At 43.8% G+C, this 14,339-nt stretch overlaps 2 protein-coding genes across 2 annotated transcripts in view; one reads left to right on the forward strand and one right to left on the reverse strand.

The window, feature by feature from the left end:
* tbcd (tubulin folding cofactor D) overlaps positions 1–14,339 on the forward strand; it is a 50,139-nt gene that overhangs the window by 5,639 nt on the left and 30,161 nt on the right. The window contains exons 7-14 of the mRNA XM_063221042.1: positions 726–858; positions 2,414–2,459; positions 3,121–3,253; positions 4,431–4,567; positions 4,681–4,741; positions 4,846–4,920; positions 5,034–5,128; positions 11,111–11,267. Of these exons, the coding sequence (XP_063077112.1) occupies positions 726–858; positions 2,414–2,459; positions 3,121–3,253; positions 4,431–4,567; positions 4,681–4,741; positions 4,846–4,920; positions 5,034–5,128; positions 11,111–11,267 (837 nt within the window). The remainder of the gene's footprint in view (positions 1–725; positions 859–2,413; positions 2,460–3,120; positions 3,254–4,430; positions 4,568–4,680; positions 4,742–4,845; positions 4,921–5,033; positions 5,129–11,110; positions 11,268–14,339) is intronic.
* znf750 (zinc finger protein 750) lies at positions 5,195–9,646 on the reverse strand. The gene is made up of 3 exons (XM_063212817.1): positions 9,404–9,646; positions 6,608–7,932; positions 5,195–6,420 (listed from the first exon to the last, which is right to left on the reverse strand). The coding sequence occupies exons 1-3, from the start codon at positions 9,434–9,436 to the stop codon at positions 5,790–5,792; spliced, it is 1,989 nt and encodes a 662-aa protein (XP_063068887.1). The 5' UTR covers positions 9,437–9,646; the 3' UTR covers positions 5,195–5,789.

Below are 14,339 nucleotides of genomic sequence, written 5' to 3' on the forward strand. Positions count from 1 at the left end.
CCTAAGTGCCTTTTCAGAAAATAATCTTTATTCATTTTTATTTAATACAAAGCTATCAAAATTGCATATTTTCTTATTTTATTTATGTAATATAACTATTTATGTGTATTATCAAGTACATGAATGTAAACCAAACCAAGAGCGGGGTTCTCTAAAAATATAGAAGTGCAGGTCTTCAGAAATGGAGTTAGGGGGTTTTGCATCTGAACTCTTCATATTTTGGTGTATTAGTTATATGCAAAACTGTACGATATCAAAACATGTCAATATATTGTTATGTATGATTCAAACTCGTCCTTCCATTTATTAAATTACCACTTTCATATGGATACATTTCAATCGAAAAAATGTTTTTAGTTAGTTATGAAATAATAATTATGTAGTACTTACCCTCACTGAAAGTTTTATACACCAAGAGAACTCTTGAGAGGTTTATGGCTTGTTGCCTTTTAAATGCCATGCAACACCCATAGACAGGAAAGTAAGATGACCCCCTGGGAACTGGAGATGAAGAAGGAAGCAGTCTGAATTGAACTGAATCTCAAATATTCTTTTTTCAAATATCGCAATGCCTGAAACTGAACCTAGACATGCTATTAAATTAAATTACAGTAGGGGGTGCTGTTGACTTTGGATTACCTCAAGGTGGGATTCCTTCCTACCCCGAATTGATTGTAAGCTGCTGCACATTTCAGCTTAGTGGACCCTTTTTAATGCCTTTGTAGGTTTGTGACCCGGCCTGATGTGAAGCAGAAGCGGCTGGGAGATTTCCTTGACTGGAGCCTGTCAGTCATCGCCCAGACCAGTCACCTCACCATGGAGGGCAACATCATCCTGGACGGGGCTCTGCAGTCTCTGGTAAAGCTCATTGGTAACATTACACAAACCGAATCAAGACACAACTTGGATGAGTCCTGTTTGGTGATGACAATAATAATAACAACAGCAATAGGAATAATATTTTTGAACACTGTTCAGGACACTGTACATCAATTGTCCAATCCGTAAAATCAAACAAACTGCAACAAGAAAAGAACAATGAAGTTTGTTATCAGCAATCTGTTCAATCTTGTTTAATTTAAACAAATATTAGATTTGTATGAAATGAATTCCGGGATCCTCTTCTTCCCCTGAGTAATGCATTTAACCTGAAGTTGCTCCAGGTGTTGTCCCTTGAGGTGGTTTAAGCATAAATGGCTCTGGATGAGTGCAACAGCTAAAACCATGCACAATTTAAAGTATATTTGTCTTTAAAAAAAATCAGGCACCCACATGCACTATGCATTCTCTAAGTAGGAACAATGAAATCCTAGTGCAGAAATGTAGGTAATATGTGCACCATTTTCGCTGACTTATCTCCGCCTTAAGCTTGGCTGTAAGCTCATCCTTACATCCCATAGTGTAAGTGTAATTCATCACACATATTCGCAAGATTTGATTGCACTAATACATTGTTAATTGTGTACACAGTCTGTATACACATGGCTGTTTCATTTAATGTATCAATTAAGCATTCATTCTTCAGTCTTTGTATAGTATCTAGTTGTTACTCTAGCTCAAAGGGTCTGTATGGCCATGCACTTGTGTTTATGAGGAAAAGGGTTTATTCTATACAGAGACAAATCCACCATGCTATCAGGACTAAAAGGAGAATGTGGGCTCCCTTGTCAACCTCTGTGGGAATACCCTGGGATTACTGCTGTGAAACGAGCAGAACTTGACCTAAAAGTGTATTATTTTAGTATTATATTATATGTATTGTGAGGAAATGAGAAACGCGCCGTTGCTCCTAAATGAATGGTTTTCAAGGCAAGAAGATCCAGTCATCCAGAACAAAACAAAATGTATTAGTAAACATTGCCTTGTGAAAGTAGATCAGCTTTGTGACTCCTGGTTGAGCTTGTTATGATACACCTGTGTTTTTTGTTCTTTTTTCAAATGGATTATACCTTCTCATGCTCAGTCAGAAACTTGATTTGCATGTTTGAAGGTGCCTCAGAGCGCTAGATGCGTCCTCTGTGATGACTCCAGACGCTCGCAGCCTTTAAAGTGGTTGCCTGTGTTGATAGATGCCCGGAGTGGCAAAATGGCTTTCAGCTCTAAGCCCTGCATATTATTAAATGTCACATGCCTGTGCCGTGTGTGAGAGAAAAATCTGTTGTTGAAGGTTTAAGGTCATTGTTTTCTTTCAACTGCTCCAATTTGTTGTGTTGGAGAATGTAAACCATTAAATCCACAAGGCTGTGATGGCAAGGTTATATTGTATACCGGTATGTGGAAAAAGAATCCTGCATTGAAACAGACCAGGTGATTAGTTATGCTGGCAACGATAGCAAGTTGAAAGTTGTTGAACCATTAATCTACTTCATGGCAAAATCCTACTTCCTGATTTGCTTCTCTCTACATTACCTAGGCCCAGTTATTCAAGCATGGGAAGAGGGATGACTTGCTTCCATACGGTTAGTGGCCTATACACTCCTCTCCTCTCTCCCTTCACCTCTGCACCATCACACAGAAAAAAAAGATTGTACGTGTGTAAAATCACTAGCTGGCTTGCTGTATCGAAACCTGATTTATCATCCTACATTCCACTTCCTAGAATGTAATTGTCAATTAACTGCCAACAAAAAACAAGGCAGACAGAGCAGCTTATAGGAGTATCTATTGGCCCTGTTACTATGCAGATTGCATATAGACATTTTTAAAGCCACACTCCATACTTTTTGGCAATAAGCTCATTTCTTTGACACAACTTGAAACTCCATGCACGTTTTTTTTCATTGAGCCAAATGGGACCAACTAGCAACTAGCTGGACCCATCCTACTGTGTGCTCTAAAATAGACCCATTTCAAATCTCCCTTTTATAGGTAAGATTATTGATGAAGTAGTATTTCCACAGTACGTGGAAGTCCTTGTACACAACCCTGCAGCTGTTCAGGTGCAGGTGTAAGGCAAACTTGATCAGAATGAAAAGTTCATTAAACACCTCACACTGAATACTGTTCTTTTTTCCTCTTTATTTTTTGGAGCGAACGATGCGTTTCACCCACTGGTAGTACTTACCCAGATTAATGACTACCGTCACTGTTGTGTGTCCCTGGTCCTCTGTCTCTCCTCAGCCTCCACGGTGCTCCAGTGCCTGGATAAGAAGTGTCTGGGGGAGAGTGGGCAGGCCAAGCTGAGGAAGCTGTGTGTGAAGCTGGTGCAGAGGCTGGGCCTCACCTTCCTCAAGCCACGCGTCGCCCGCTGGAGGTGAGACACTGCTGAGAAGACTGGAGAGCTGGCTCACTGTCACCATTTGCCAATTGCAAATGCGCTTTCGAAAAAGGCGCCTTCAAAAAACGCCTGCTAAATGCCTATCCCTTTTTGGGAAAAGGTGACCTATGCCTATTAAAACCTACATGTCTCAGAATCCAACGCACACAAAACATGAAATAAGTTGCATTTAAAATCTAGGATCCTCATTTTGTGTTAAAATGTGTTCATTCAGCTGTAGCATGCATACCCACATTTAACAAAAAAGAAACCCTCAAATCTCAAGGGCCTGAATGCAGCGTTTATGTGGCTCCAGGCACCAATGGTCAAACAATGTATACGCAGCATCAGACTAAAATGGGTTGAGCCAGGGGTTCCCAACCTATTCCAATTTGGGTCCCACTTGAAAATGTCAAAGCTGTTCGGGGCCCACCTCTGATCCTATAAACAAAACAGCTCAAACTAAATGGTCAACAGCAACACACACACAAATATTATTTTGTTTAAAAAAAAATAAATAAGGCCCAGTCGTAATGCTTTCCAGGCCCACCAGTGAGCCCTGGTGCCGCAGTTTGATCACTGCCTTAAGGGATGTTCTTTTGCTGGTACGGATGTATAGATGAGAGACGCCTTCCTACTATTTAGTCTAACAAATGAATTCAGTGCTGTTTTTATTTTTTCATATCATTAATGTACTGTATGTTCACATCTTCCACACTTGCAAGTCAAATCCGCACACCATAGAAAGTACAGTAAGGTGTTTGACATTTAAACTGGTCTTTTTCCAACACATTGTGTATGAAAAAAATATTACAGTATTTGCTAAGAATCGTAACGACCTCATCAGAGCATGTAGGATTGTGGCCAGAGTAGGCATTGCAACCATGCTGATCATTCCCATTTTTTACTGTCAATGTTCCCATTTGCTCTTTTCATGATTATCTTTTCATTTACTTTAGTAAATACTACAATACCACCATACATTCTGGAAGTAAACTACTAAATAAATGCATACACCTTTAATCTGCTAGGCACTGGCAGACCTTTTTTTCAAATGTCCTGGAGGTGTGCCATGCAGTGATTAATAGTATAAATTGCTAGACTGGATTCAGAGGAAAGCGCCGAACTGGTTTTAGCGTGCTTTTGAAGTGGTTTTGATTCCTTTTGTCCTCAGGTACCAGAGAGGCAGTAGATCCTTGGCTCTGAACCTGGCCCAGTCAACTTCCTCCACTCCAGCCGTGGCCACCACTCCTGACGACTCAGTCCAGGACGAGGACTATGACATTCCAGAGGAGGTGGAGAACGTTATTGGTAAGTAGCAGCATCTTCCTAATGCTCATCAGTTTATTGAGCTCATATTAGATACTAGATCAGGTGCTTTAGATAGGTGCCCAGCCATGACTCCGGTTGTTTTTTTTCCCCAGAGCAACTCCTCGTTGGACTGAAGGACAAGGACACTATTGTTCGCTGGTCAGCTGCCAAGGGGTACAGATGTTTTTGTGCACATTTCTATCAAAATATTTTATTGTCAAGTATTTGTTGTTGTTTCATTGTCAAGTATTTTTTTGTTTTGTTTTTGTGTTCATCAGAATTGGAAGGGTGACTGGCAGACTCCCAAAAGAACTGGCAGATGAAGTGGTTGGTTCAGTGCTGGACTGTTTCAGGTAGTACTTTAATTTCTTACATTGTCTATGATTATATTTTTGTTGGTGTTATTACTGCTGATACTGGTTTGTCATTTCTGCAGTGTCTTAAATGCTATTTATCTGTCTTTCAGTTTTCAGGAGACTGATAATGCCTGGCATGGTGGCTGCTTGGCGTTGGCAGAGCTTGGCAGAAGGGGACTGCTACTGCCCTCTCGTCTGCCTGATGGTAGGTATACTCAACTGTTAGTCTAACGCAGATGTCTCACGACAGTCCAAAATATCTTGCACTGTATGCCATTTTTTGTGTGGAACATGCACTTAGTGACAACTAGTGTTTCGCACACATCAAGTTGGAAGAGTGGCATGCAGTAGATGGACAAACTGGCATTCAAAATATAATTTGACATAATTGGGTGTGCGTTCAGAGTATCAAATCAGAGGCTGGATGAAAAAGACAGACAATTTAATTTTAAAAAAGAACAGAATTCTGGGAATTAAATGTTGACACAGTAATACAATGTTAATATATATTTGTTTTGCTCTGTGCATGGTATTGTCTAGTCAAAAACATCTACCACAGTGGTTATTTCACATACTTTATTATTAAATCATAGTCATTTAAAATCAGCATTGAACACATCTTGTTGCATCACCCCATTATTTACAGTGCATACTAGAATGGTGACATTGGTCTCATAATACTTAATACATAATAGTAAACATTTTTATGAAAAATAGGATTGTCAGTTGTTTAAAAAAAAGCTTTAATCAACATTGCATAAGTAGAATATTCTTCCATTGATTCCCCACATTTTGTACACAAATCTTACAAAACATGCTTGTTAATTTTATCAATGCATGTCTTCTGCAAATCCAAGCCTCCAAAATCAACTGCAGCGAGGCCTTTTCTTTGGGATGTGGCTTGGCTGTCTAGCGCTCGTCTTTTTGCTAGTCCTTTTAGGAGCGTCGTTCCTGGTTTCCACTCTTTCCGTCTGTGTCTGACACACTTTCGTTTTCTCAAGCTCTGTATTGGCTGTGTGGTCAGGCTCTTTTGACGTCTCCGTAGGTGTAGAACCGAGACTGACCGCACCGCCAGTGTTTCTGCTGCAGGTGGCGCTGTCCTGGCTCTCTGGGCTGGAGCAGGCCAGCTGGCACAGGGCAAAGGCTGCCGTCTCCCTCTGGTCGCTGTGTTCCCCAGTAGCCTCGTATGTCCTCCACACTGAGGAGACCTCGGAGGCCTGGGAGGGAGCAGGAGAGCTATTGGGTGCTGGGGATAGCGTCTGTGGGGTAGAGGATGCTGGGCTGCTGGGTCGAGGTTTCATGCAGAGGTTCAGAGGCATTTCGTCCTGAGTGTCGTTGTCCTTAGCGGTGCTGCTTCCCTCGGCGTGGTCTCTCCTTGAGAGGTCAAGAGGCGCCTGGTCATCTTCCTCTTCACCATCAGCATCATCATCGTCATCATCCTCTGCTCTTTGATCACTTGGCAGACTGCTGCCGAAATAGCTGGCTTGCACTTGTGCCCTGCATGAAGGTAAAGCCAAAGACAAGGAGGCGGCGGTTAGTTAGTTTTGCTTTTACATATTTATAACTTTCAAATGAATGATCTTTAAACATAAACATCTGAAAGAACTCTGTGGTTTTTAATGAAATGCTGCTAAAGCAGGCAAGTCATAATGAGTGGCTCGGTTTGCATGATGATGTCACTTACCTCCCTTGATGCTCCAGCGCTCTCTGCTTAAGCAAGGCTTGTGGTAGCACTGGCACGAGCGCCAGTGGTTTGGTGACCATCGGGCTGGAATCTCTCCACGGCTGGAGCGTAGTCAACTCTGGCTGGGCTGCACGCCGGTCATCATCTGAGGACTCTGCCTGGCTGTACACACCTTTGTGGGGCCGATCTGGAGACCCGGCGGCAGAAGATCCAGACATGGGGCTGAGGCGTGTGGCAGACTTGTCCTTGTTCTGCTCCTGACGGCTCTGCTCTCCCTCGCGCTTGGTGCCGAAAGCCTCGTCCAGAGGAGGAGGAGGAGGGCGGTAACCCCTGTGGTCTCTGAAGTCATAGCCACCACGGCCGTAAACCTCCAGTGAAATGTAGCGCGGCGTTGGCAAGGCAGTAGGGATGTCAGGGGAGTGGTACAGGCCATACTGCAGAGGAGACGTCTGGTAGAGGTGATGGCCGTATCTGGAGTAGTAGTGCTGCAGGAGGGCTGGACTTGGGGACTCCAGAGCTGGGGGAACCATGGCGTTGAAGTGATGGAACCGCGAGTCCACGGGCTCTGGGCGGAAAGACGGAGTGGTGGAGCTGCTTGGTAGGGAATGGCCGGCAGGTAGTGGGTACGGCTGGTAAAGCGAGGACAGAGGACGGTCTGGTAGCATGTAAGGAGGATATTCTGGAATCAGGTGAGGGAGGACCGGCTTCACTGTCAGTGGGCCGTGTATCCAGGGGACAGAGGGATGGACGAATGGTGTGACTGTAGCCGGAGGCTGTTCGACTTTTGAAGCGGTTTGGCCATCTTTCTTCTCCCTGAGTGGGGTTACTGGAGAGAAGGCTGAGGTGGTTGTGAGGTTTGCCTTGACTACTTCCTTCACTGTGGACTCTTCAGTTGGAATTTCTTCCCTTGAAAGGTCGCACTTTGGTACCTCGTCTTTTTCCTTCTCATCCTTAGCGTTGTCGTTTTTCATTGGTGCGTCTTGTGGTTTGGCTTTCTGTGGCTTTACACTTTTGATGTTGCACACCAGGGTCTTCTCTGCTGGAGGACTGGGGGTTACCTCCTTTGCAGGGCTTTGTGGCCCAACTTTTGCCATCTTGCTTGTGTGCTCGGTCCTCTGCGACACCAAAGACAGGGAGTTCTTGCACAGGTTGTATTTCATGTGGTTGAAGAGGTGTGACTTGACGTTGCAGGTGAAGGGACACTGGAAGCACTGGTATTTGAAGGGCTTGCCAGGTGGTCTGGGAATGTAGTGGGGTTTCTTCGGCTTGCGATCCTGTCGACTGTCCATTTTTTGAGTCTCCCTCTCAGATTTTGAGGCATCCACCTGTAGCCAGACAAAAAGTCACAAAGTTTAAAACGTCTACCTCGTATCCAGTTACAGAGGGTAGAAAGTTTTGAGTGGAAAAGCTGCCCATTTACTCAATAACTGTTGAGCTGATTCATCCCAGGAGGTTTCTGTGTATCTGCAAATCGGCTACATATATATTCACCTGTTGCAGCTGCAGCCAGGGTTAAACTGCAGCAGTAAGCATTGCCTCTGGGGCTATTTGAGCTGCCAAGCATGCAAAACAGGTGTGTCTGTTGCACAGATGGCCCGCGGCCCACCCAATTGCCGTGGTTGGCTCGCTGTTCCTATAAACCGGCATGGTGAGTTACCTGTGGCACTGGATCAGGGACTGACTGGCAGCGTTGGGCCTTACTAACTAGCGAATGAACAAATGAACCAAAGCTGGGAGACAGTCAGAGGGCCTGCAGAGGCTTGCTTGTTTGACTGAAACTACACGCGCACACTCACTCGAGTCAGTTAGCGTGGGAACCCACAAACACCTGCTTCCCATGACTACACCTGTGTGAGGGCCCTCATGCACACTCACTGGGCTGTGTCTGTGTCATGATGTCATCTTTTTGGAGACTGAAATTCTGGTCTCCTTCTGAAATTCTGCGTTGGATTTACTTCTTGGACTTAGACATGTGTTTTTCAAGAAAAAGTAAAGTAATATAAAATAACTGTATTTTAAAAATGCAATGGAGAATTATTTGCCTAGGGATTACTAATTGATACTGGATGAGCCCTATTGTCATACAAGGCAAGAAACGCTGCTTGTAAGGATTTTTTTCGGCATAGCCTGAAGAGGAAGTTTGGTGATTGCTGTGAATGAGGGATCGTTTCTCCAGGCCATGCCCTATCAGTCTGACAGCCTCAGTCCCTCCCTGGAGGAACCTGCTTGTCACCTACTGTTGCAAGAAGTTGTCGCTCAAGTTTTTTACTGGGTAGCATGTTCAGCCACTCCTTTTTCACTAAGAAACATCAATGACTTTAAAGTTTTCTGTTTTAAATCAGTATATTTCTTCGGTTGATACTAGATCGGTAGATCAGTAAAAATTCTTCACATCTTCCTCCAGTTGCCATGTAAATAAAATGGATAAATTAATGATATTCACTTATATACTCAACAAATAATGTATGGAATGTATTTATAACTGATAAACATCGTAAGCAACTAAAGCAAGATAGTTGTTAGCCATCAAACACAGCCACCAAATATGAAGTGGAGTTGGATGGGTCGGTTGCAACAGGTGCGATCGTGTCTTTTCAGCTTCACAGCTTCATCACCCAAACTTTTTATACAGATTGCAGATTTTGTCTGATTGGGTGAATTCTAACAGCAGCATGGTCAACATTAGACATTGATGTTTCAAATAATGCAAGAAAACTTTTTAACCTCCATGTACAGTACCTTGTATCTACATCGTCATTAAGTGTGTGACAGTGACATTAAAGATGGGTAACTCACCGCCGCCTCTGTGGACGCTGTTTCCAGGAGCATAGCACCTTCTCTGAGAGTTGATGTTCCTTGTTCCAGTCCCCGAAGTGTTGGGGACAGCGAAGTTCACTTTCCGATGATCCGCTCTTGACTGCCTGTCAGGTTCTCTGAGGTGGCAGATGCGCGTTTGTGTGTTTGTATGTCTCTCTCTCTCTGCCTCTCTTTCTCTCTCTTTCTCTCTTTTTCTCTCTCTTTCTCCCTCTCTCTCTCTCTCTCTCTCTCTCTCTCTCTCTCTCTCTCTCTCTCTCGTTGTGTCGCTGTGTCACTCTCTCTTCCCCTGTGAGGTGGCTGGTTGTGCTGGGTGTGGTTTATGATGCAGTCGGGCCCTGGGGCGGCATTGATGCACCTGATATTACTCAGGCCCCAAGCTACCCTTCAACAAACTCACAGGCCACAGCCTATCACAGCCCAGGGTTTAGACTTAGAGCAAGAGTGCACAAACATGATCAACACCGCTCCGTTGTGTCGTATTTGCATGATTTGTGTGCGTGGGTTGGCCTACTGATTGTGGCTTTGAAGGAGGTGTGCAAGGGAGGGTAGCTGCTATCTGAAGGGGACGGGCTGGTGTGAGGGGTTGGGGTGGGGGGTGGCCAATCTGGATTTTTGGGTTGTCCGGGCCCTTTAGCAGTTGATCTAACTGTAGTGATCATTTGCATAGAAGACAATCAATCACACATTTGTAGTGCACATGCAGACTTACCACCTGTGTCTAGTGTCTGAGATTAAATAACAAACACTGAGGTGTTGCACAAAGGTTGACCTGAAGATGACTGATTGTCCATCTACTGTAAACGTGTAGGTGTTATCCTAAAATCAGTGGATTTAAAAAAAAAAAAGCCAGTGTGCTTCAGAGAGTTTTAGACTACTGTGTACAACAAGGCGTCTATTGTTTAGGCCTTCATGGTACATTTTGGGATGGTAAAAAGTTTACCTCTAAAAACTCGGAAACCTTGAAACCTGAATCTGGTTTTGTTTAATTTTACGGTCCCTGTAGTGGGTATCAAATGCAGTTTAGCAATGGGACTTATTACATATTATGGTAACATGTTCTAACATCACTGTTCATGACTATTTGTTCTTGGTATCTATTGTAAATTGCAGTGGATTGCATTTTTCTGAAATAAAAGCTGACACTTCAAGCATGTATCCTAATCCTTCTAAATTAAATAATTTGTAGCTAAGTGCTCTGTAAATGAACAAAGCCGTCCCATGATTAACATTTTTTAAAGGTACAGAAGACTGGCAGTTGATGTTGTAATTGTAATACGTGCACATTTGACAGGTCATAACTCATATCCTAACTCTTGCAAAATCAGCGTCCAATGCAAAGCAGAATTCAGTTCTACATTTTTGTCGGTTGTCAATCTCAATGTCAAAACACACACTTTGGCTGCGGGCAATAGTGAAAATGATTTAACTACATCTGCACAACTAGCACATTCAGAGCGAAAAATATTCATTTATTTTAATGTTTAATAGCAAATCTGTCTCTTATTTGCTGTGTAGGGAACATAAATTAATCCAAACTAAACTTACTGTTATATCTACAGCATACAGTTTCATTTTAAGGTTGTTCTATCTAGAGTTTAATCTGAACATGGCAATAGATATTAATCTGCACTACATATACGTAACTGCTGTGTGATACATATCTGTAATGGCCTTGTCTGTCCGCAGTGGTCCCACTGATCCTGAAGGCCTTGACATACGATGAGAAGAGGGGGGCGTGTAGTGTTGGCTCCAATGTACGCGATGCCGCCTGCTACGTATGCTGGGCCTTCGCCAGGGCCTACGAACCCGTTGAACTCAAGCCCTTTGTCGACCAGATTGCCAGGTAATATAACTATGACTCCAATCCTTATGAATTTGAACTATCCATGTTACGTATGGTGTCGTGTGCTGTACGTGAGGTAAAGTACATTGTATATTGTACAGGCTTTAATTGATTACCCTCTCAAGTTGTTTTCAATTTCAAAGTATTTAAAACACAAGGGATACATTTACGGATATGTGAGAAAATGACAACCTTTGACTGGTTTGTGCTCGTGCTGGGCTGTCGTTGGTAACTGTCCAAGATGAACCTTCACACAGGCCATCACTTTAGTTCAAACACCAACATTATTCTTGATACCCAATCTTCTATCATCACAAGGCTCTCGGTTGGAGAGGAGCGTACAGAACATTCGTCTAGGGTGGCTCTGTTGACTTTCACACACGCTGAGGATCATTCTTGGTCATCTGTCTTCCAGACGTTGTGGCATGAACTAGTGTGTGTCAAACATAGCCTACATCAATTAACAGATGTGTCAATTCTTCAGTTGTAGATGTATTGCTGATTCTGCGCTTTTTAGAGGATTAGGTTTCCATATCTACTCAGCACAGAGACTCATGGCAAAGGCTCAGACCCAGAGGACTTCAGGGTGCAGAGCAGAAACAGAGCAGGGGCCCCAAAAGTAAAAAATCATCTACTGTAGATCTAATTGCCTCAATGAACGAGATGGTCCACAGCAAGGGCAACAATTTTGGAAACATGGAAATCCAAACTGGCCAGAGTTGTTTGGTGGGTGGGAGGAGTGATTGATCTTGAATACACCACAGCAATAACATTTTATTTGGTTACAATAACCATGTTGTTTCTAGCGTGTTCATAGATGAAACAGATAAGACATGGCAAGTTGACATGACTGCTGGGACACGCGTTACCTGATGACAGCTTGTTGGTGAGTGGAGTGACGGCTTGCTGCGGAAAACAGCAGCTAAGCCATATTTCATCATGGTCGCCATTTTTTGGTTCAGTGAGGCCAAACCCTGGCTAAAGCACTGATTTATTAACATTTCAAAGTGGACTAGAACAGGTCGTAATTGATGCCTAAGGCACCTGCAAAAAAGGGTGCTAAATGCCTGAGCCCTTTTTAAGAAAAGCTGCCCTCAGCCTAAAAAAACCTAAATATCTCAGCTTCTGAAGCACATAAAAATATGCACTAAGTTTAATTTAAACGCTAGAATGTGTTCATTCATCTCAAACAAACTGATTTTTAGTAAAGTTGTCTCAAATCTCATGAGCCTGAATGTTGCGTAATGCAGCTCCAGGCGCCAGGGCCAATGTTGCGCAACGCAACATCAGGCATCAATGGGTTAATATACAGTAGGCCAACTTCATTACTACACCAACCACTCTACCAATCTGAACAGCTAACTGGTTTGTAATAAAGTGTGGTATTTCATCTGACATAGTGCCTTCTTCTGATTTTCTGTCCACAAGCTCCACTACCCACCCAGAACCGCTCTGCGAACCAGTGGATTAGAAGACTATTGATGTTTTTGTTTTCTTTATTTGTTTTGTTTTGGATTTTTATTTAATTTTTTTTGAGCCAGTATGCCAGAGACTATAACATATAAGTACCTTATATTTTCTGTACGCTCATGCATATACACTCAAACCTATAGTAGGCAATACACAGACTTCTGCAATTCACAGACATGCAATTCTATAGCAAAGACACTGCCCTGCAGTATTTAGATAATGTTTTTGTTTTTTTTGCCACAGTTCTGTCCCAGACACCTTGGATGTATTTTTTTAGGTCTAAGGGCCCATTTGAATGGCTCAACTTTAACGTTCTGTTTAATACCTTCCCTTATTCGTCTTAATCTGCAAGGATGGAAGAACCTGTTCCGTGGAAGAGAGCAGAGCAATGATTGTGTGTTTGATGATTTTTTTATGAGCAGTCGCCTTTGGCTCTGCCTGAGATGGGAACTGGCTCCCCTCCCTCTGCTTATGTTTTGTTCTGCCGGTAGGCAGGGGCCACGCTCGAATGATGTGCCATGCCTCAGGCTGAGACAAGGGGCCCAACCGTCAAACACTGAACGCGGAGACGCCGGCGGTCGTTGGATGCTGTGCTCCACAACGCTACGTTACGCCACTGCAGCATGTCACAGCCTGTGGCGTGTGCTCTAGCTTGCAGCAGCCTGGCTGACAGTGGCTGTGACGGTGCAGTTTGACTTCAAGAGTGCAAAGTCAGTTATTCAGATTAAATTGACAACCCCTCCCCCCCCACACACACGTCCCCGAAAAACCGATCCCTAGCCAGGTTTCGCCTGCATTGTCGCCAGTTTCGATTCCTGTCTTGGCAGCGTAAACGCTTGGACGTGCTCTGTCCTGTCAGGGTTTCATCATCAGTACCTGCCGGCGCTTTTAGCAGAGTCACTCGGCGCCTGTCCCTTTACGCGCTACGCTCTGCAGAGTTTATTCAACACTTATGTAGAGGGTAGGATCAGCTGGAAGGGTATTACATTCGACTCTCTAAGATAAACGTTGAATCAACACGGCAAAGATTGCCGCATACAGCAGGTAGTAGGCAAATGAAGGCCCAGGGGTCAAATGCATCCCTCAGGGAAGGGCTACATGACAGGGCGATGCCCATGAGGGTTGTCCCCACACCCTATAGTGGGGTGTAAAATCAACACTTGCAGATTAGTATCCATTGAAAGGTTGAATTAAACTCTCTAAATGAATTTAATTAACACTGAAAAATTGTCTGTGTGGAGTGAGTGCAGCCAAATGGGACACATCTAGGTCCATGCCTCACCCATGGGTGTCACAGATGATGATCACCCTAAACCTCCATATTGTGTGTGTCTGACCAGACTGGTCTCGCAAGTCTGTTAATCTGTCGTCCGGTGCGCTCTGCAGCCCACATGTGCTTCACGGTTTGCTGTTTGCCGAGACCGTGGAGACAAGTGAGACCACACTGATGCCAGAGTCAGATAACAGCTCACGTCTGTCCTGTTCTGATTTTTGTTTTGGCTCTTTGCATTTTATGTTCCTTGGGGGCTCGTTGAAACCGGCAATGCCGTGTTGGGACCCACGGGGCAAACAAGATCCAAGGAACTGGGCAGGCAGGCAGGC

The sequence above is a fragment of the Engraulis encrasicolus genome, chromosome 2, assembly GCF_034702125.1.
Source record: "Engraulis encrasicolus isolate BLACKSEA-1 chromosome 2, IST_EnEncr_1.0, whole genome shotgun sequence".
NCBI classification, from domain to species: Eukaryota; Metazoa; Chordata; class Actinopteri; order Clupeiformes; family Engraulidae; genus Engraulis; species Engraulis encrasicolus.

Bases quoted from the DNA above. Each gene is read 5' to 3' on its own strand.
- znf750 (XM_063212817.1), bottom strand. From the start codon at position 9,436: ATGCTCCTGGAAACAGCGTCCACAGAGGCGGCG. The intron at 7,933-9,403 runs GTGAGTTACCCA...GTCTGGCTACAG, and splicing joins CAGCGTCCACAGAGGCGGCG to GTGGATGCCTCAAAATCTGA. The intron at 6,421-6,607 runs GTAAGTGACATC...ACCTTCATGCAG, and splicing joins GCGCTGGAGCATCAAGGGAG to GGCACAAGTGCAAGCCAGCT.